Here is a 23,642-nt window from a genome sequence, read left to right as displayed (position 1 = left end):
CCCATGAAATGTTGAGAAATTTCCTGGCCACAATAGTACTATTGAGTGCAAGATGTTACCAATGTTTACAGAAGTATGGATTTAAGGTATAATAGTAATGTTTGACTCTGTACATGTTTTCTCAATTCTATGCATGCAATGAGTCATAGTTTTAATAGGAGATGAGACTTACTTCCCCCCACTCCTCTGCTCTGCTCATTTCAACCTTTTGGCATACTGAAAGAATTTTCAAAATCACTTTCAACTTCAATCACATGTACTTTTTGTTTTGAGTATCAAAAGGCTTGCAGACCTCAAAAATGACCATAAACAGTTCATGCACAGAGTAATCTGTGGCACAACATCCTTGAGTACATCATAAACCATTGATGGTCCCACAAGATCTGTACACTTCCGACAACCTATAAACCAGTCTCTCGCTCATACATGCACACCCACGTGTGCAGAAATCTGTGCTGCAGTCAGCTTCCTAGGGCATGAATTCATCCCACAGATCAGAACAGTAAAGATCCAGCTGATTTAATGGAGCTCATAATAGCATATTGGCCTGGGAATTCAGCCTGCCAAAGAAATTCCAAGGGAGCAAAAAAGACAAGACACGATAAGAAATTTGAATGCAGGAAAGCACACAATAACTAGTATTAAACCTATCCACCTACCCAAGCTCTGAGATAAACTCACCAGTATGCTTTGACAGATTTACTTTGTACCTTCACAAAGAATAAACGGCAAAAGTTAAATCTTTACACCAAATATCTGAAGCTTTGTCTAACAAGAGACAATTTTTGTTTTATTAATGTTAATGGAAATGAAATTTGACTGGTACTCTGAACTCACATTCCACGTTGAAGTGAAATTCATTAATCTAATCAGTTGCAGACTAATACTATAGAAAAAAAGGTTGATTTAAAATTCTGGATTATCATGAAAACACAACTCATTCAACTACCAACACTCAGGGAAGGATAGTGGATTTAAATTCAGTGCACCATTTGGGTGGAGGCAATAATGCAGTTTTGCTCATCTGTAAAGTCGTGTAAAAGTCGAGTTTGAGACCAGATTTCAATGCAAAACATAGAAGGTCTATTTTGAGTGTTGAAGTCCACGTCTAGTCTTGAGAACTGCCAATAAAGACAGTTTCCATGATCGCTGGCCATGGTCCTGAATTCACCCAGGAACTTTAGATGCTTCAGACTACCTATTTCTGACCAGAGCGTACAGTACAAACAGCAAGATGGCTGGCAAAGATGGCTACCACCATAGCATAGCACCTGTACACATGGCGAAGATGGTCACCACCGAAACACTGGCAGACAATACCCGACACACTTGACGTTCACAGTTTTCATGTTGCAGTGACTACAAAAGAAGCCCGTGGCTGCAATAAAGTATGTTTTGAGCAGCAGACAGGTTGACAAGGAGAAGCTCCGGTCCCAGATCGGGTTCAATATCTGAAGGGAGGTGGAGAAAGTTTCAAGATCATTAAGAAGGATACCCAGGGCAAATGGTAAAAGAGACAAAGTAACAAACAGGCAGGAAATAAATAGAGAAGAAACACAGAGCTATAAAATAAAACCGTGAAAAGTGCAAAAATCTGAAGCTAAAGACTAAAGCTCAGAGGCACAGTGACTCTCAAAATAGTGAAACCGAGGAGTCACAGGCATATGCTAAGATGGTAGCCACCTTTCCTGACCATCTTGGTGTTCATAGAGTACATTCTGGTCAGAAATAGAAAGCCAGAAGCAAGTTCCCTGCAGAACATACAACAAAGTGATCCCTATTCTACTCCAGGCTCAGAGATCATTTTAGACTAATTCAATAGCCAAATATTGCAGATGCTGAATTGCATCAGAAATTAACGTTTCTTAAAACACGGCACTCCCTGTCACAATAAAGATCTCTGGTAGATATTTCACTTGACCACTCCGCAAATGCCTGCTCTTTACGCCATCTAGAGATAGATGTTATTACAACTTAGCTGTTTATTACAGTTTAAATGAGAAATTGTCAAAAAAAAAAGACTCACTAGATCGCTACCACCAAACCGATTCTCAAGTCGAGCATGAGCCAGGTAAAAAATTCAGGATTTTGGGGCCAAAGGTTGGGGTACACATGATACATTATTACTCAAGTTTTTAAACAGTATTTTACTGACAACAAAATCAGAATCAAAGTTAAAAAGTTAAATGATTTTACCGAGGATTCCATCTTGGGTTTTATCTTTTCTGGAACATTGCTTCTCAAAGCACAGGATGTGCCTCACCATCTAAGCACACTAGCGACCTCAGTATGATATTACATATTTGCACCATATTACAATCCTAGGCACCTGCAACATTATCCACATCCCAAATATACTGATAGCAATTAGAAACATTTCTGGTATTCACCGACATTTAGACAGTAACCTTAGATTTTCAGTATAGTTGCTTACGAGGGTGTCCAACGTTCCAATAGGATAAATCATATTGTCTATTGCCTAAAAAACAAGAACATCTAATTTTTGTTTAAAACTGAAATTTGGTAATTAAAATTCAAAATTTATGCAAACGTACAAAATATCCACAATAGCCTCGGCACAAACATGAGATTAAACCGAGTCCACACTCTAACCACCACAATCAGATGAGCAAAAAAACTCCATGAAACTTCTCTAAACGAGACAGCAAAGAGTTTGCGACCATTACAATCAGGTTCCCCACCCTGGATTAACTGTTCGTTCATCACAATGTTGTTCATGGGAATACAATGCAGTCAAACTGACTCTATATCCTTGTCTACTTAACAATAGTCACTATACCTCAAAAGTAATTTAACAGCTTTGGGATAGTTTGCAGCCGTGAAAATCACTACATAAATGGACCAACTTACCTTCTTTATTCGAAGTGCAACTTGTCAATATTTATCACCACCATTGCCAGACCAATATGGTCTCAATTTTCAATACACAACAGGATATAAAGGGACATTATTCATAACAAAAGAAAATAGAGACATAATGGAAAATAAAAAGCAATCTTTTTTTAAAAAGATATATAACCTCAGCAATCAAGGAAGCAACATTAGGAATTATTTATAGTATATATCAATGACTTGGATGAGGAAAGTTAATGTACTATAGTCAAGTTTGTGATGACCCAAAATAGGTGGGAAGGCAAGTGGTAAAGATGACACTAATCATCAGAGTCTGCAGAAGGATATCAACAGGTTAAGTAACTGGGCAAAAACCTGGCAGTTGAAAAATAATGTGGGAAAATGTGTAGGAAGGAAAAATAGAGGACTGTCTTAATATTTAAAATGGATAGATACTGCAGAAAGATACACAAGAATTGGGAATCCTCATCCATGAATCACAAAAACCTAGCATCCAAATTAAGCAGGTGATAGGGAAGGGAAATGGAACATTGACCTTAATTTCAAATGGAATAGAGTACTGAAGTAGGGAGGTTTTGCTTAAACTGTACAAAGGATTAGTCAGGCTGGATTGCTGTTTGGGCCCCTTATTCAAGGAAAGAAATACTGCCATTGGAGACTGTCCAGAGAAGGTTCACTAGAATGATACTGGATAAGGAGGGACTGTCATATGGGGACAAGTTGAGTAGGTTGGGCCTGTACTCATTGAAATTTAGAAGAATGAGAGGCAATCTTATCAAAACATACAAGATTCTTAGGGGACTTGACAGGGTAGATAAAGGAAGGTTGTTTCTCGTTGTGGGAGAGTCTAAACCCAGACGTCATAATCTCAGATTAAGGGACTGCATATTTAAAACAGAGATGAGGAGGAATTTCTTCTCTGAGGTTGGTGAATTATCGCAGAGACTGTTGAGGCTGGATCATTAAATACATTCAAGGCTGAGACAGACAGATTTTTAATTGGCAAGGGAATCAAGGGTTATAGGGAAAAAGCAATAAAGTGATGTTGAGGATTATCAGATCAGTCACAAACTCATTGAATGGCAGTGCACTCGATGGGCTGAATGTCCTACTTCTGTTCCTACTTCTTATGGTTGGAACATTCCATTACACCTGTCAATGCTTCTCAACTCCTGGCCTTTGGGAAAGTTATTCTAAAGTCTTCTGAAACCCATTTATAAGGCAGCATGTTCAATCTTAGCATAGACAGCAGCAGGCTGCCTTTTTTTTTTAATTCACAGGATGAGGGCGTCACCAGCATTTATTGCCCATCACTAAATGCCCAGAGGACAATTCAGAATCACATGTAGGCCAGACCAGGTAAAGATGGCAGTTTCCTTCCTTAAAGGACATTCATGAACCAGATGGGTTTTTCCTGACAATCGACAATGGATTTCAGATATTTATTGAATTCAAATTCCACCATCCGCCAAGGCAGAATTCGAACCCAGGTCCCCAGAACATTATCTGGGTCTCTGAATTAACAGTTCAGCAATAATACCACTAGGCCATCGCCTCCCCTTAAATGTTATATGCTTTACCAAAATTCCCCTTACATGAAGGCGATAGAAAGGAAAATAAGGTAGTGTATGTGACAGATGGCCCATCAGTTGCCACCACTTCCTACAGCCCAAAGTCAAAATGTCCTCCTGTACTATTTCCTTCTTACTAACTTAATTCACTGAAGTAGAAAAACCGGACTTTATTTAACAGCTTTCAAAACTATGATCCTTGGCAGTGAACCCTTTCGCGTAGCCTTGCCTGAAGACTCTCAAGTCTGTTAAGAAACCAAAATAACTGGGACCGACTGCCGCTTTTAAGCAGAATCACCAGCAAATGTTTCAAGTCTCCAATAACAATTTGGAGAATATGTCTCACCTCTTTCAGTTGTACAGCCATGTGTCCTAGCTGGTCTTCACGACGTTCTGCCAATTGTCTTTCAGTTCTCATTTCCTTTTCAATTTCTTGTAGGCGTCTTTCAACCCTCTCTGAAATCTGTTCACAGAGAGGACAGAGCATCAAGTAAGGGACCACGAAAATTCAAGTTTGCATTTACCGCTAGTAGAAGGCCAGTTATTCCAGTGCTAAAAAAGTAAAATACACCAGAAATTATTCTCACTGGGTATCAACACTTCTAAACCGCAATGTCCACTCCACAGTTTATATCTAGTCCACATAAAGAGCTTTGAAGTCTGCAACCTGACTGTAATTGTGGGTTAGACTGGAGTCTGAATTTAAAGGCACAAGATTTTCAGTTGGATAAAACAGAGTTGGAGGAGGACTCTGATTTAGTCATGGACAAGCCATCAGCTGCTGAAGGTCAATTATCATAGTGTGCGGGAAAACAGCAAGAGCTATATTACTAAAAATTAGTAGCAACAAAAGGGCAGTCAGTTTCATCCGCTACTGCCTGCCATCTGTAAGTGGTGTGGAAAGAGATCAATTTCAGCAAGCGAGAAGGTGCAATATTGTCATTAAGGTTTCAACATCCAAGAAGTGAAATAGACACTCTAAGAGCAAAAATGGATGGATGAACATGGAGCTCCATAAAGATCACTTTAGTGCTGACTTCCTAACAGTGTTTGAAGTAAAGTACTAGATTGCATACCGTATCTGATTTAACAATTAGCCATCAACCATGACACTTCAGAAACCTGGAGAGACTTCTTGGGTTCTGCTAATTGTGGTATAGTTTGATTTGGTATATCATAAAGAGTGCAATTACAACTAATACTTAGTTAAAAGTTAGTACAGTATATTAAGAAGATGGAAAATCTCTGTAGAGGAATTGGTGAAAGGAGAAGAGAAAATAACTTGACTAAAATAGATTATTAGTATACAATTGCAGAGATACAGAAGGGAGTCAGTTACTCGTCAGCCATTTTAATTCCCTAGAACCGCGTCTATCATCCATTCCTTTCAGACGGCACGTCCTATATAAACACAAGTCAGTCTTTCCTATAAATACATCACCCTATTCACTGATGCATTCTTCTGAACAACAGTTCTGGAGATATATAACTTTTTTATCTCCCATATGATCAGCTATACACACCACATCATTAAACTGCTCAGGGTGCTGAATATTCTTATGTAGAATTTATCCAGGAATTAACAACATAAAATGCTCACCTGCTCCATAAATCTGATACTACACTGAGTTTCCCTCACTAGATGGTGATAGACAGCTGTACAGATCATAAAGTCATGGAACTGCTACAAACTGGAGACCTGTTGGCCTGAGATAGTAGGAACTGCAGATGCTGGAGAATCTGAGATAACAAGGTGTAGACCTGGATGAACCCAGCAGGCCAAGCAGCATCAGAGGAGCAGGAAAGCTGACGTTTCGGGCCTAGACCCTTCTTCACAAAAATGAAGGTTTTTTTCTGAAGAAGGGTCTAGGCCCGAAACGTCAGCTTTCCTGCTCCTCTGATGCTGCTTGGCCTGCTGGGTTCATCCAGGTCTACACCTTGTTATCTCAGACCTGTTGGCCTATTGTGTTCCTGCTGGTTCAGTGCAAATGTAATCTGGTTTCCCACTCCACTGCCTTTTCCCATGGCACTGAAATTTCTGTCTTCCAATCTTTTCAAAGCCACCATTGATCTGAGCTGCCACCACACTCTTAGGCACTGTGTTCCAGATCTTAACACTCACTCGTTATTCACCTTTAAGTCCAAACCCTCTGGGTTCTCAATCTTTCTGCCAATGGAAAGTTTCCCCTAATCTACTCTGTTCCTCGTGATTATGAGCAACTTAATTAAATCTCCTCTCAGCCATCTCTTCTCTAAGGACAGCAGCCCCAGTTTCTCTAATCTATCCACATAACTAAAGTCCATTCATCCCAACAACATTGTCATGAATCTTTGCTGCATTCTCTAGTGCTACTCCCTATAGCAAGGGTACAGTAACGAATGGCAGGAAAAGTGGGGGGAGAAAGTAGAGTGGGCAAGGAAAGAGGGTGGACAATTGCGGAAAGAGGGTGGATGAGGATTAGGGTGGGGAAGAGTAATAAAAAGGGATTGCATGGACAAAGGTATCTTTCCTGGTAGTTTGCAGCCTATAGAATACACTCAGTAGTGACATAAAACCTCTTTTGTTACTTGCCTCCAACTAAACAAATTCTATCCTTGACCCCTCTAATGCATCCTCTCTTTCCAGTATTGTAATATAGTCCATAATCTCTACTCAGTACTGGTATAGTACTTGTTGGGAAAGTGTGAGGTCATACACTCTAACAGAAAGAGTCAGGAGGCAGACAATTATTTAAATGGAGAGATATTCCAAAAAAATGTGCACTGCAGAGGGATCTGGGTGTTCTTGTGCATGAACTATAAAAAAAACCCACTCATTTTTGTATGATAGCACTTCCAAATATAAAAACAAAACAAATATAATGCAGACCCAGCAACTGGAAACATAGGTGATTTACTGGTGGTGGTTAATAAAGTAGAAAAAAAGTACCACCATGATTTGTTGATAGCAAAAAACATTCAGTTATATAAGAACACTTATAAACCGAAGGAGACAAAAAGAAAATCAGACGCATGGATGGGTCTGCAGAACATTCTGTCCCAGCCTGGGACTAGCCTACGTTCAGCACAAGTAGTGGCTCTCTTTTGGTGTTCAACGATAAGTGATGTTCCTTTCCAGATGGTTTTCCTGAGTTATTACAATATCATTGACTTAAATGAGGACAGTGAAAACACGGTCACTAAATTTGCAGATTACACAAAGATAGGCATGGAAATTTGTTGTGAAGATGTTCCAAAGCTCATGCAGATTGATGTAGTCAGGTTGAGTGAGTGGCAGATGGTGTTATAATGTGTAAAGATGTGGTGTTCACTGTGGCAGGAAGAATAAAAAAGCAAAATATTACTTAAATAAATGACAGCAGAATTCTGAGATACAGAGCGATCAAGGTTCTAGTGCATCAGACACCAATTAGTAGGCAGGTACAAGAAGTAATTAATAAAAGGATAGTTTTCCATTAGCCTTCTCATGAGAGGAATTGAACATTAAAATGAGAATATTATGCTTCAGTTATACATGGCATTGTTGAGACCACATCTCAAATACAATGTGCAGTTTTGGTCTCCTTGCTTAAGAAAGAACACGAATGCATTGAAGGCAGCCGAGAGGAAGTCTGATATCTGGAATAAGAAGGTTGTCATATGACAATAGGTTGGTCAGGCTGGGATTGTTTCCATTAGAGTTTAGAAGAGTGACTTGATTGAAGTGTACAAGATCCCGAATCCCAAGATCCCAAAGGGTGGCACAGTGGCTCAGTGGTTAGCACTGCTGCCTCACAGCACCAGGGACCTGGGTTCGATTCCACCCTCAGGCAACTGTTTGTGTGGAGTCTGCATGTTCTCCATGTGTCTGTGTGGGGTTTCTCCTGGTGCTCTGGTTTCCTCCCACAGTCCAAAGATGTGCAGAGTAGGCAGACTGGCCATGTAAAATCACCCATAGTGTCCGGGATGTTTAGCTTAGGTAAGTTAGACACGGGAAATGCAGCAGTAGGGGAATGGGTCTGGTTGGGATGCTCTTCGAGGGGTGGCGTGGACTTGTTGGGCCGAATTACCTGTTTCCGCACTGTAGGGATTCTATGGTCTTGAAAAGGTGCATGTGGAAAGAATGTTTCATCCTGTGGGAAACTAAAGAACACCATTTAAAATTAGGCAGCACTGTTTTATGACAACCATCTGAGGAAATATTTTCTCTCAGAGGTTTGCACAACTTTGAAACTCTCTGGGGGCGGGGCATTGCAATACTTTTAAGGGAGAGGTCGGTACACGTGTTAGGAGATGGAATCAAAGGTCATTGGGGATGGATGGGAATGTGGAATTCAAAACACATGCAGATCAACAATGATTATATTGAATGGCATAGCAGGTTCCAAGAATAAAATGGCCTAATTCTGCTCCTGATTTGCATGTTAGCACAAATTCAAGGAGGCAATTTTAACCCTTGAACCTAAGGTTAGGCCTCAGGTGGAAATCTCAACACCACGCTTTAGAGAGAATATCAAGGCTTCAGTGATAGTTGAAAAAACACTTACTACAAAGATTTCCATTATACAGATAAGAGCTCTTTTCCTTTAGATAGAGAAGGTCAAGGAGAGACTAAATAAAAATATGTGAACTATGAAAGGTTTTGATAAAGCCGAAATTACTTTAGAAGGCAGGAGGATCAACAGAGGAAAAACTTTAAGTTAATTAGCAAGAAAATAGCCAAAGAGACTGGGTGATCTGGGGTGGAGGAAATGAGAAGTTTTTTTTTAAACTGCATCAAAATATGAGACAGAATACACTGCCTAAAATCAGACTCACCAATAACTTTCAAAAGAGTACAGCTAAATATTTGGAAAAGAAACATTGCAGAGCTATAGAGAGAAAGCAGGGAGTAGGGCTAATTCCCAGTCTCAAATAAATACATGGCACAGTCACCAGAGACAGAGAGAAAGTAGTCCCTCTACTGGCGGCATCCAGAACAAGGAAGCATCATTTTAAAACATAGCAAGGCCGTTGTAAGGGTGATGCCAGCAAGTGTTTCATCACACATAGATTAGGCTAAAGCTTTTAAACTCCACCTAAAAAAACTGTTCAGGATGGAGATCCATTGAAAATTCCAATGTTTTCGATTGATAAATTTTGACGGTCAAGGGCATTCAGGGCAAGACCGGTCGCTGGAGTGATGACACATGTCAGCCAGTAACTAAGTGAATAGAAAGCTGCTTTGAAGAGCTGAATGGCCTTCCCATGTTCATAACTCCTTTTGTACTCTAGGATACCAACTAGGAGTACATTGCAAAATTAGGGAAGCAATTAAAAAAAAACTACCAGCCATCTAGAATGCTGAAATTTCAAGACCATATTATCTTTTACAAGAAGCCACATGTTCTTACAGCTTCCAGTAATTTATGGTCTGTATGTCTGTACGTCTGCTCCCTAAACATACAAAGAACATGAAAAGGCTTTGAAGTCAATCTTGCAATCGCCTTCAAAATACAAGCTACTTCTCAATCTGGAATTAGGTGCTCCACCAGCAAGGAAGAAGCACTTTATTTTAGAATTACCTAAGCAAATATAAAAGGAAATGCAGCAGTCAGACTCATTGTATCGGCATCCTGGAGGCAAAATTCAGGAATCTGGCAAGGGAAGGAAGATGCCCATCAAACTGCTATAGAAGACAACTCATTCAGGAAACCAGGGACAGGCAATGAGTGCTAACATTGCCAGCAATACCCACTGTCTGAAAATAATAAAGAAAAGAACTGCCTTCATAACAACAGATTAAACTCTCAGGTTTTTACCGATCTCTGTATATTGCAGATTCTTACATTGAGACAGTAATTGCATTTTTATTCTGTAAAAAATGAAACCTCAGTTGGTGATTTTTTTCATCTAATTTTCACTGAATTCCTTAACCTCTTGCCAAAATCATAAATCAATAGATTAAATGGGGACTCGTAGCAGCTACATGAACATAATTTGGAATGGTTTAGAGCAAGTCAAATTCAGGCACCAAGCACTTACTCAGGTTGACAGATGAAGAATTTCCAGATAGCTTTTTGATAAGAAATTCAAGTTAATTAAGATTAAAGATTCACCTGGTAGTCTTTGACTCATACTCCTTGAGGATCATCGAAGTGTCAATCTAAGTATTCCAACAAAAGATGCTACTAAAAATAACTTAAAATGGACAGGGAAGGATAACATATTATATGAAGAGAATTAAGTCGTTCTTGAAGAATATATTCATGTGGCAGACATAGGAGAGTGCTTTGTTCAGGTTGCTATCATTCTCTGTTACATATAATTAAAGGCAGCAATGCTTCCGTTAGGGATGGTCCTATCACTGAGCCAGAACAAATGCGTTCAAGTCCCCTCCAGGACTTTATGAGCCTTGGAATATCTTTTTGTAAAGCAGCCAAATAGGTAAAGTATCAGCCTGTAAACCTAACATACACCAATGGCAGGTGATAAGAGTGGGAGAGATACCTGGTCAGCTCTGTGGCCACAAGAAAACTGGAGACTCGACCATCACTATTCATAGCTTGCAGCCACGGCAGCTCGGACTCCTTGGGGGGGGCTGTTTTGTTCAGTTGGCTGGATAGCCAAAGTGGATAAGACTGATGCCAACTGCATGGGTCTCAAATCCTATTTTGGCTGGTGAAGATTTGACACCTGCCTCGTTGCCCTACCATAAGTCAGAACTGCATTCAGGCAGGAAACTAGAGGAGGAGGATACTTCTGGTATTCCACCAATGCAATTTTGGTCTGTTAGAATACCCTGTTGGAATTCCAGGCCTTGTGTTCTCTTCCACCTGTCATCAACATAGAAACTAGGAGCAGGAGTAAGCCATTTGACCCTTCAAGCCTGATCCACCATTCAATATGATCGTGGTTGATCTTCTATTTTAACTCCATATTCCCACTTTCTCTCCATATCCTTTGATGCCTTTAACAACTAAAAGTTTAACAATCTCTTTCTTGAATATACTCAGTGACGTGGCCTTCCCTAGTAAATTCCACAAGTTGACCACCCTCCTCTGAACGAAGAAATGATTCCTCATCTCACTCCTAAATGGCCTAACCTATATTCTGAGACTGTGACTTTTGGTTCGAGACGCTCCAATCACAGAAAACATCCTTGTATTTAGTCTGTCCAGCCTTGTCAGAATTTTACATGAAGTTCAAACTCCACCCTTGTGGATTTACAGCGCAAAATTAAACAATACAATCTTCCCATTCTGTCTGCTACCTTTTTCAACAGCTGACTGGCTTATATTCAATTACAAATTATTAAAATCACAATAATTCTAGGATGAATGAAAATAATTATTTCCTTTGGTTAAACAAATATATCAAAATCACTTGCATTAAGATAGTATAACATCGTTGCCTGCTTTGCTATGGTTCAACCTATGCAAAAGGTTCGCATTTTTATTGAAAATATGTTCAGAAACTCACCGTTTCTGTCCCGGACATGTCTCGGAGTTTCTCTGATATAGAGTTCACAGCTTTTCGAGTCTCCACATCGGTCCTGTTTTTGAAAACGTTTACGTCATCTATGTTGAAGACAAATCTTACAAGCAACCTAACATCCACCCTACTCGCGCCCCTTCACACCAACTATCCCACCCCGCAAGAGATTTTACTTGTAGCAGTGCAAAACTAATGATTACTTTCTGCCTCAGACTTGGCAGAATAGAGCAATTCTGTTGAGGGGTCCACCAAGACCGAACCAATAGTGAGTAACAGCAAGGCTGATCATCAGAGTACATTCGATCTGTCCCTGCTATGCACAGTTGGTTAAACAGGGTTGAATTTTCCCAGCTCCACAGAGGCAGCTTTAGAGGAAGTGAAATTCAGTTCGTAGTGGGTCAGGATGGCTTCCTGATGGCACTGGCCATTCCAGGCTACCCTCCTAGGAACAAGCTGCCACAGCAACTGGCAAAAAAGCCAATTCAAATGATTAAGGCCCAATTTCAGGAATTAAAGACTAAGCTCCAGAGCAGCGTTGAGAGTAACTAGATAGAGAATATCAAATTTCTTAAAACAAACTGCACTTGAACTTTATTTAAATCTAAGAATGATGAAAATGTTGATAATGGAGACAAAAAGGTTGTTTAGAGAGACAGTTAAGAACAATCCAATCGGCTTTCAGAATGGCACAGGGAGGCAGTGCACTACAACGATGGCTTTTCGGTTGCCAATAGTGAAAGGAGGCCATAGGTTGAAATATACGCATCCAAAGTTGTAATTCTAATACACACTGGTTCATAAGTCAATCGCTGTATGGAGGCTATAGCTCTAGGTCTTCAAGTACACAGCCTGCTAATGAGTACCCAAGAGATGAGAAAAGCGGAATCCATACCTATTCCGTTTTGCTACTTCCTCATCAAATTCCTGTCCAAGGCGTAACTGGTCGCTCCTTAGATCTCGTAGTGACCTGTGCAAGGTATGTACCTGCAGGAAAAGACAAAAGTCTTAACTGGTTCAATGTTATACACCGCCATATACAGTATAATTTCTACCAGAAATAAGATTAGTTGCCTGTTCATCACTGTTTTTTTCCTAAACAAACACAATCAGGAATACTACACAGAGATGTCAATCTTTCACCTTGGTCTGCATGGGAACTGCAAGTAAATGGAAGATCTTTGTTGAGTTGAGTAGCTACAACAGATGGCGCTGATTGCTAAATGTAAGGAGAGAGGTTAAACATACTTAAATTTTTGAGTAGCTAGGTGCCTGACAAATTCAGAAATTCATTGCCATGCTGAGATCACCATATTTAAATCAAACTACTGAAAGTTATAGCTGTGTGGAGACAGCATTCAGTCTGTATATAGCTGTATAATAGTTATGCAGGTAAGCAGTGCACACTCTCCTCATTTTGACAGAACCCACTAAGTCCACAAAACACAGATAGAAGTTGTCACAATTTAAATATTCTATTCTGTATGCTCCCCAACAGTAAAGAGGGGTGAGAGCTGGAAATAAAACAACTGATCTTGACCTGCAGCCGCCAAAACGCCAATTGTAAATTACTTATTAAAAAATAACAAGAAATGGCCTCAGCTTGATGCAAAGCCCTGGATAGGTCACACCTCGACAGGTAGATGGAGCCCCAGTTTAACATCACATCTGAAACAAACACTTACAATACAGAGGGAGTACAGAATTGAAATGTTCATAATGAGATGCAGCCAGAATTGTTTAACTCAACAGGAAGTACTACTACAAAGCCAAGCGATTAATAGACACAAGTAAAAGGTAAAATACTGTAAGTGCTGTGAATCCAAATAGAAACAGAAAATTCTGGAAATCCTCAAGTCAGGCAGCATCTGTTGAAAAGGAAAGAGATTCTACATTTTCACATCCATGATCCTAGATGGTCATCGACCTGAACTGTAAACTCGCTTTCATTCTCCACAGATGCTACCTGACTTGCACAGCATTTCTGCCATTTTCACTTGACACAAAATACACAAGTGTGTCATTTCTTCTCTATTTCCTCATAATTCCAGCTTTTCATAAGGCTTCCCCATTTCTAAAGTGCCTTGCACAACTTCAGAATATTGTCTTTGCAGCCAATGAAATACATTTGAAGTGTAATGTAGGAAACACAGCAGCCATTTTGCATACAGCAAGGAAAGAGGCAAGAAGAGAATGATCAAATAATCTTCTCCTACTATGTTGGCTATGAGATAAGTATTGTCTATAAATCCATTTCTCTTTTTTGAAATGGGAGGGCAGACAGCACCTTGGATCATTCCATTCCTCAGAGAAGAAAAAAACTTAAGGATTTTGAAAGTGGATAACTATAAAAGAATAAGGTTGAAAAAATTATAAACATTGAATCGAGGGGCAACAGAGGCAAATAGATATGGAGGTCAGAGATCTCTAGATTTCAATAGACAGGTGCAGATGGGCAAAATGACACTCTTAAGTCTTTTCAACATTTTAACATACGTGATTTAATGGCTCCAGGTCATCTACAAATCTCACAGTTGCAGATCTGGACCTTCTGCGATCCATTCCTAGGTACACCCCGGAGTCCCTGAGAGGTGAGGTAGGACGGTACCGATGACTGTCTGGAAAAATAAAAATCCACTAAATTTACTTCATCTCACACATTTAGCTAGCAATCATAATTTTTAAAAGTTGTAAATAATTCAAGAAAACATTGAATTGTTTTTAAAAAAGGGGACTTTAACTTAGGAAAAGAGGAAAGACACTTTATTGGAAATAATATTAATCAAAAGAGAAATAAAATGGAGGACTGAAAAGGTGTTAATGAGTCATATGTTTGAAGCGCTGCAGTCCATCTGGTGTAAGCAGACCCACAGTGCTGTTAGGAAGTAATTTTCTCAATTTTGACCTAGCAACAGAGAAAGAACAGCAACATAGTTCCAGATCAACATGGCGTCTAACTTGGAGGTGAACTTGCACGTGGAGGTTCTCCCCTGCATCTGCTGTCCTTGTTCTTCTAGGTGATAGAGGTCGTGAGTTTAAAAGAGGTGCTAGCTACGGAGATGAGATGCACAGCAAACAGTCATAAAGCATACCATAATATAAAATAGCCAACTATTACAACCACTATGGAGCTATAGAAGATAAAATGGAAGAAAATATTGATAAAAATGTAGAACAACAGAAAAGACCACAGTCTAAGAGAAATATGTTTCTTTAAAAAACAGAAACCAAGACTTAGATACCACTAAACAAATCTGAATCTACTGGGCAAAGCTGATGTAAAATGCATCAAGAAAAGACAGTCACAACAGCCATCAATTCACCAAAGTGAATAAAAATATGAAATAAAAATATCAAGTTATGTAAAAGGAAATAGAAGAAGTAATAATAGAAACCACAGAAAAAGGCAATGCAATGCACATAGTATACAGGGACTTGCAGAAGGGCTTCAATACAATACTTAGACTCAAGTAAAATGGAGAACACTGCAGTGTGGTGCAGTCCATATGGTTAACCTATGTCCACTGAACAGTTATGGCTGGACAACCAACCTTTTATAAATTAGAACTGGACTTTGGGCTGATAGGAAAAGAAAACTAGGGTCCTCACCACAATAGCTAGAGAGTGAATAGTGCATATGGATGCAGGGAAGGACATTATTATATTCATTACTAGATCCAAGGGCATGCAAACAACAAATATCATCAAACCATGTATCAGTGACACTCAGCAGCCTTTTTTTTCCATTCATTTATGGGATGTGAGCATCATTAATAGGCCAGCATTTATTGCCCATCCCTAAATGCCCATCAGAAGCTGGTGGTGAGCCTCCTTCTTGAATATATGCAGTCTATGTGGTATAGGTATAGCCACAATGCTGTTAGGAAGGGAGTTCCAGGATACTGTTTCTTCACTGTTGCAGGATCAATGGTACAGTTCCAAGTGTATGACTTGATGGTAACCTTGATGCAGGTGATACTGTGCTTCTGCTGCCCTTGTTCTTCTAGATAAAGATTGTGGATTTAGAAGGAGCTGTCAAAGGAATTCTTGATGGATTGCTGCACCAAAAGATGACGGAATTAATGTTTAAAATTGCCGATGGAATGGTTATCGATCAAGCAGGCTGCTTTCTCCTTGATAATGTCGAGCTTCATGGATAGTGCTAGAGCTGCACTCATTCGGGCTTCAGGAGAAAGATGGTATCGGAGGAAAAAAAACTTATAACTGGAGCAAGTTCATTAGATGCCAGCATTTATATCAAAACCAGCCTACTTTCCTCAGGATTATGCAAAAAAATACAGAAGGAACTGCTGCACTGCAGTACAGTATTTTGCATGTAAAAGTTTGAATGGATATAAAATTCAGAGGACAACCCTCCTCCACCATCTTACAGTCTCACCATAATAAGGTTTTTCTTACTTGTTGCCGAGTTATCTTGAAGGTCACTTGTGCGAAGAGAAGGAATTGAATGTCCAGCTTGTCTGCTCAATCGCTGACTTCGCAACTCATCAATGGATTGTTCCAAATCATCTCGTAGCTTCAAAAATTAAAAGAAAAATTTAGGTAAAATCTCCTGTGTTATTTTATTCAAATATGATTTCCCCAACTGTGACAAAACTAAGGTTATGACATTTATAATGCCACTTCAGGACCAATTAATTTATTTAATTGTTAAAGAATTTCCAACACATCATCCAAACTGTGTGGAGATATTTCAGCGCTGGCTTTACCAAATAAAAGTTACCAAAATATTCATCAAAACATCATATTGTAGATTCAGAAGAGACTGAACTTCACAAAAAAAAACTTACGTCTGTGTTATGTTAAGAAAAAAGTCAAGGGTCCTCCATTTTAAAGTGTCGGGATTCTTAAGCCTAATTAGTCTTTCTGCCAGTTTTCATCAGCACTGCTGTGAACAAATGCCAAGAGAAAGGGCAGCTCCATAACACACAGCTGCAAAATGTGTGTTGAGAATCACTGCATAACAGAATCTGTCATAATTTAAGTGTCTTTGCATCCAAAATCAGAAAGTTTTGTTCTTTCCGTTCAGTGCTGTGGAAGGGTCACTGGACCTGAAGCGTTAACTCTGATTTCTCCCCTCATAGTGGTACTAGACCTGCGAGTTTTTACAGCAATTTCTGATTTTGATTCAGAAAGGCTTTTTCTCCAGTATGCAAGCACCAGAGGAAAGCAAACAAAATGTGGGAGGTCAGACCACAAAGATTTTGAATTTTGAACACATTTACAAGTACATATCAGGAATTAATGGGTTGAATGGATTCATCTTTCTCCATTTTTAAGGAGGGTATTGTCACATTATCACAAAACCCATACAGGAGAGGAGGCTTGTTCCATCAGGTCTGTGTTAGCTCTTTGAAAGAATTAACCAACTCACTCCAATATCTCAGTCCAACTTTAAAAAGGCAGTTAAAAGCAAAAACAAAGGAGGGAAATAAACATTAAAATGATTGAAAGTGCAAGCTGAATGGAAGACATGCACCAGAAATGTAGGAACACTGTATAGATTTACAAGGATCGGGTGTAAGATTTATAGAGGGAAAGAGAATGAAACCCTTTGCTGAATTTCAGTGGTGAACACACAGAAGTGAAAAGCAAGCAAAGTGATGTCCAAGTGATTACCACAGATGTCTTGGGAGCTGAGATGTAGCCATTGAAACCAATTATGGGCTCAGTAACTCAGAGATGAACACCTCTGAAACAAACACTTCGGTCCAACTCATCCAAGCCGACCAAATTGCCTAAACTGATCTAGTCCCATTTTGTTAGCATTTGGCCCATATCCCTCTAAACCTTTCCTATTCATGTACCCAGCCAAATGCCTTTTAAATGTTGTAATTGTACCAGCCTCAACCACTTCCTCTGACAGCTCATCCCATACATGAACTATCCTCTGCATGAAAAAGTTGCCCCTAAGGTCCCTTTTAAATCTTTCCCTTCTCACCTTAAACCTATGCCCTCTAGTTTTGGACTCCCTACCCTGGGGAAAAGACCTTGGCTATTCACCCTCTCCATGCCCCTCAGGATTTTATAAACTTCTATAAGGTCATCACGCAGCATCCAACACTCCAGGGAAATAGCCCCAGTTTATTCAGCCTATCCCTATAGCTCAATACCCTCCAACCCCGACAACACCCTTGCAAATCTTTTCAGAACCCTTTCAAGTTTCACAACATCTTTCCTATAGTAGAGAGTTCAGAATTGAGTGCAGTGTTCCAAAAGTGGCCTAACCGATGTCCTGTACAGCCACAATATGACCTCCCAACTCCTATACTCAATGCACTGGCCAAGCAAGGGAAGCATATCAAACGCCTTCTTCACTATCCTATCTACCTGCGACTCCACTTTCAAGGAACTATGAACCTGTACGCCAAGGTCTCTTCTCTCACCAATACTCCCCAGGATTTTACCATTAAGTGTTTAAGTCCTGCCCTGATTTGTCCTAATCCAAGCCAAATAATAGGAGACCCATGACTAGCACTAGATTTTCCACTTCAGACGACTTTCCTGGGAAACTCTGCTGGATATTGGATGAGGTCTTGGCTGTAACAATGCACAACTAATATTTCCTTCCCCCATTCCTCCCACATAGTTCTGCTTTCCTAAGGTTCAAAAACCAAGTTATATTCATGTAAAGGATGTCATTATCTATGCTTCAATTGTCACGTACCAAAGAATCTGGGGAGACTGGATGATTAGCCTCAATATGTCAGAGACCCACGTTTTGCACACATGGCTCAAACCCCACCTGACAGCTGGAGGAACTTAAATTCACCTAATAAATCTGAAATTGAAAAGCAGCCTTAGGAATGGTAACCATGAAACTATCTCTGATTGTCATAAAATCCCTTCAGGCTCATGAACGTCATTTAGGGAAGGGAACCTGCCATCCTTACTGGCCTGGCCAATATGTGACTTCAGATCTAAAATAATGCAGTTGAGTCTTAACTGCCCTCCCCATTTATCTAGTAAGCCTCTCAGTCCAAAAGCAGTTGGGGATGGGCAACAAATACTGTTCTTAACAGCAATGTCCACATCCCAAGGAAATATTTCTTTAAAACAAACAATCCTCCATTGACAAGTCTTGCAGAATGTGTGACCATTCTTCAACGTTATAATTCTGCGATGGAACCAATGTCTATAGTGGAAATAATCTGAAGAAGTCATATCAGACTCAAAACATCAACTCTTTGTTTCTTCACAGATGCTGCCAGACCTGCTGAGTTTCTCCAGCATTTTCTGTTTGCTAATAAAAATAATCAAATACTGACAACATGTTTCACGAGTGCCAGTTTGTTAAATGCCTAGTGATGCAAAAATTCACTAAAGAAAGGCTCCAGTGATACTCCACTGAGCACTTCTCTAATCCAAATTGGGAAAGTTAACTTCCTTCCCACTAGTCAGACATTAAAAAAGCAGAGAAGGCAGGCATTTTCAATGCTTATGATTGTAGCACAGCATCCCAGGCTGAGGAATGGACTATCACTAATAATGCTGGTCACCTGTTGTATTTGTTAAATCAATCAATCTTGACAAGATTGGACAACCCTCCTTTGAGAAACATTTCCACTTGCAGGAAGTTAGGATAACTTTGTCCCAATGCAAATTCCCCTTAAAAAAATTAAATAAGAATTCTTTACAGTTCAAAACACAGATCTCTAAGACACTGGGATGAATTTACTCTGAAAACTCCTTATAAATGGTCTCAAATTCCACCATCCAGAGGTATTTTTACTTTGTTTAAAAAAACATTTTAAAAGAACCATATTCTACCAGCCATTCCTGTTTACTTTAACTGACCATTTCTGTAAGTCAACAAGACAATAACTATTATTTCAGAATTCAACTTTCTCCACACATGTGCAACATAATACAATTACTGATCAGTCTCAATGTGGACATTTTAAAATCACATAACTTTTGATAATACTAATTATCAAAAATTGTTGGAAAAACCCATCTGGTTCACTATTGTCCTTTAAGGAAGGAAACTACCACCCTTACCTGGCCTGGCCTACATGTGACTCCAGACCCACAGCAATGTAGTTGACTCTTAACTGACCTCTAGGATGGGCAATAAATGCTAGCCTGGCCAGCGATGCCCTCTTCCCATGAATGAATTTTTTTAAAAAAATCAAGCAGACTGCTTTGTCCTGGATGGTGTCAAGCTCTGGAGTGTTGTTGGAGCTCCACCCATCCAGGCAAGTGGGGAGTATTCCATCAAACTCCCGACTTGTGCCTTGTAGATGGTGGACGGGCTTTGGGCTCGCCACAGTATTCCTAGTCTCTGACCTGCTCTTGTAGCCAGTGTTTATGTGGGGAGTGCAATTGAATTTCTGGCCAATGGTAACCCCCAGGATGTTGATAGTGGGGATTCAGGAATGGTAACATCATTGAATGTCAAGGGGCAGTGATTTGATGGTCTCTTATTAGTCATAGCCTGGCATTTGTGTGGAGTGAATGTTACTTGCCACTTGTCAGCCCAAGCCTGGATATTGTCCAGATTTTGTTCCATTTGAACACAGACTGCTTCAGTGTCTGAGAAGTCACAAATGGTGCTGAATACTGTGCAATCATCAGCGAACATTTCTACTTCAGACCTTATGATGGAGGGAAGGTCATCTATGAAGAAGTTGAAGATGGTTGGGCCTAGGACACTACCCTGAGGAACTCCTGCAGAGATGTCCTGGAGCTGAGATGACTGACCTTCAAAAACAACGACCATCTCCCTATGTGCCAGGTATGACTCCAACCACCGGAGAGTTGCCCCCCCAATACCCATTGATTCCAGTTTTGCTGGGGCTCCTTGATGCCACACTCAGTCGAATGTAGCCTCTATGTCAAGGGCCCCTGTCACTCTCATCTCACCTCTGAAATACAGCTCTTTTGTCCACATTTGAACCAAGGCTGTAATGAGGCCAGGAGCTGAGTGACCCTGGCAGAACCCAAACTGGGCGTCACTGAGCAGGTTATTGCTGAGCAGGCGCTGCTTGACAGCGCTGTTGATGACACCCTCCATCACTTTACTGATGATCGAAAGTCGACTGATTGGGTGGTAATTGGCTGGGTTGGATTTGTCCAGCTTTTTATGTACGGGATATACATGGGCAATTATCAGGTAGATTCCACCATTGTAAATATACTGGAAGAGCTTGGATAGGGGAGCGGCAAGTTCTGAAGCACAAGTCTTCTATTGCCAGAATGCTGTCAGCTCTCCGAGAATGGTCAACGATTCATGCTGTTGGTGTATCGTTGACACTGAGAAAGGAGAAGGGGAAATAAAGCAAGAGTTACCATTCTTATAAAATTACTCATCTTTCACAAGCACCAACCTGTGCCACTGTCTCCATTTGCTCATTGGAATAGCCTCTATAACGTCCAAGCATCCGATCAACATTCGTTAGGTCTCGACTGGTATCCTGAAATGCATTCAAACATCAAAAAGTCCTAAACTCCTCAAACAGAAAACGAGTCACTGCTAAGGCTGGTTTTTATCATTTGAAATTTAACAAAAATATGCAACTTAAAAATCACATTCTATATTTTGATATCACTGGAGGTTACTGCCTGAAATAGAGGTATCTCTAATCTGTCACAGTGAATTCTTCGCTATCCCTGTTGGGCTATCTCAAAGGCACTGAAATTAGGTAACTCAAATTCATCACAAGACTTTTAAACAAATAATCAGATAATAGTTGCTTATTGGAGTATTGCCAGTTGTATACAGATATATTGAAAAGGCAATTATCCAATTTCTGCCATAAATGGGGAATTAAATTCATACCGACAACCCTAGCTCTCAATAATACTCTCAAAACCTCTTAGTATGAATTTACTATTCTTACCTTGCACTCAATTTCTCCCAGATCACTGATCATTCAGAGAAAATATCTTCACTCTACAGATCTATTCGGAGGATGCTTAGAAGTCATTTGACATGCTTAACTCAATTTCTGAAAAAGCCATCCAAATCTATTTCTCCATGTTTTTAAAAATTCCCAACAACTACAAATGGTCCTGGATTTAAATAAATATACATATGTTGTACATATCTCACACTTTTGGGGATTTTAGACACATCACTGAAAGGTATTAAATACAAATGTGAGAGTTAAGAGCAGGAGTAGGCTATTCAGCTGAACTGACTGTAAGCTCAAATCCACATTCCTGCTTACCCCCGATAAGCTTTCGACCCTTGATTATCAAGAATCTATTCACCTCTACCTTAAAATTATCAGACTCTTGCAGCTGCCATTTTTACTTACCCAGCACACGGACAGTTTCTGTAATATCTAAAGGCAGACATCAATGAACACAGGTTTACATAACCTTTTCCCTCATTTAATTATATAACTAGTTTTGTCCCAAAACTTTCCTTTACATTTTTAAATTTCAAGCAAACACTACAGAAAATTGCCAAAACATTTAATATTTTCAAGAAGAAAGATGTAGTTCTTAGGGCTAAAAGGGATCAAAGGGTGTGAAGAGAAAACAAGAACACACTGTGATGAACGAGCAGCCAATGATCGTACTGAATGGACTAACCACTCCTATGTTCTATGTTTGTAAATACAGCAAATGTTTTATTATCCAGCACCTGTGGAACCAAGAGTGTGCTGATTGATTAAATATTCTGGAATAATCAAGAAATCCACGTAATCAATGTAAAAACACACACTACATAATAGAAACGTAATGCAGGAGGTATACACATCACTATTATACTTTATTTGCAGCATAAATCACTTAAATAATAATGCAACTTTGCCTTCAATAAAACTTACCAGCAGAGAGCCTTCTCACTCACACCCTCAACTGACTACTCGGGCATCATGGTACTTGAAGAGAAATGGACTCAAAATTGAATCAACTGTTGATATTTCGCATCGCCATTCCATTGAGCAAGTATATTTATATTTTAAAATTTTAAAACTATAATAATTGGACAGAATAATACAGTAAACTTTGCAGCATTTGAGGTGTGTAATATTTACCAAGATTTATCAGGAGTGCTGACTCATAAGGTGTCTGTTAAAACAAAGTTTGCTGTACTTCAAGCGCCCAAGCATGACAAGCCAAGATAAAGAAATTTATAAATCCAGCAAAGTACCTGTAAAGTGCTTGCTAATGCATCTATTTTTTCAGACACATCACCAGTATTGTGCATTCTGCTCCTTCCCTTAGTTGCTCGCCTCAATGGTCCTCGCTGCCTGCAAAAGTTATGAAGGTGCGTGTCTGAATCACTTGATGAGTCCGCCATAAGGGTGCTACATCCTGCAAAAGTAGTCTCAAGTTAGAAAATGAATGAAGAAAGGTATGTACCATTTCACACTGCAGGACAAAATGCAAAAGAAATCTTCACGTCCAGAAGAGAAACTGTTGAACCAGTGGGGGGTAGTCAACGATCTGCCACCACAATCAATAAGTCAGAATATTTTGATCATGATTTAGTACTTGTGACAAACGAATAAATCTAAGTATAGCAATAAATAAGTAAAGCGTAAAGTGTACAAAGTTGTCATTCACTGGTGCCCACTTCATAACAAAAACCAGAATTAAAAGATTTTAACAGATCCAAAAGGTAAGCAAGAGAAAAAGAAAAGTCCAGATCTCAGAGTCCCAAGACCCATCTCCACATGGTGCAGGCACCGCTCTAATTGCTCAGACACCCAGGAGGCTGCCGCTGTCGCCGCCTCACCGCCCCTGCTCTCACCGCCACCGCCTCAC

General features: G+C 39.8%; 1 protein-coding gene across 5 annotated transcripts in view; it reads right to left on the bottom strand.

Annotated features, from left to right (window-relative positions):
- The window catches only part of LOC109935306 (centrosomal protein of 128 kDa), a 336,088-nt gene that overhangs the window by 294,543 nt on the left and 17,903 nt on the right, over nucleotides 1–23,642 (bottom strand). For 4 of the 5 annotated variants that reach the window (XR_007262690.1, XM_048600331.1, XM_048600332.1 and 1 more), the window contains exons 2-8: nucleotides 23,026–23,189; nucleotides 21,248–21,334; nucleotides 16,317–16,434; nucleotides 14,394–14,515; nucleotides 12,793–12,884; nucleotides 11,886–11,958; nucleotides 4,792–4,908 (exon numbers count right to left, since the gene is read on the bottom strand). Coding sequence is in view for 4 of the 5 variants with exons in the window: in XM_048600331.1 (XP_048456288.1) it covers nucleotides 4,792–4,908; nucleotides 11,886–11,958; nucleotides 12,793–12,884; nucleotides 14,394–14,515; nucleotides 16,317–16,434; nucleotides 21,248–21,334; nucleotides 23,026–23,175 (759 nt within the window). In the remaining variant the exon portion in view is untranslated. The remainder of the gene's footprint in view (nucleotides 1–4,791; nucleotides 4,909–11,885; nucleotides 11,959–12,792; nucleotides 12,885–14,393; nucleotides 14,516–16,316; nucleotides 16,435–21,247; nucleotides 21,335–23,025; nucleotides 23,190–23,642) is intronic. The other variant, XM_048600333.1, reaches the window with a different exon arrangement.

The sequence above is a fragment of the Rhincodon typus genome, chromosome 8, assembly GCF_021869965.1.
Source record: "Rhincodon typus isolate 14 chromosome 8, sRhiTyp1.1, whole genome shotgun sequence".
Lineage (NCBI taxonomy): Eukaryota > Metazoa > Chordata > Chondrichthyes > Orectolobiformes > Rhincodontidae > Rhincodon > Rhincodon typus.
The sequence above is the reverse complement of the archived record's forward strand: the minus strand, read 5'-3'. Positions and strand labels throughout refer to the sequence as shown.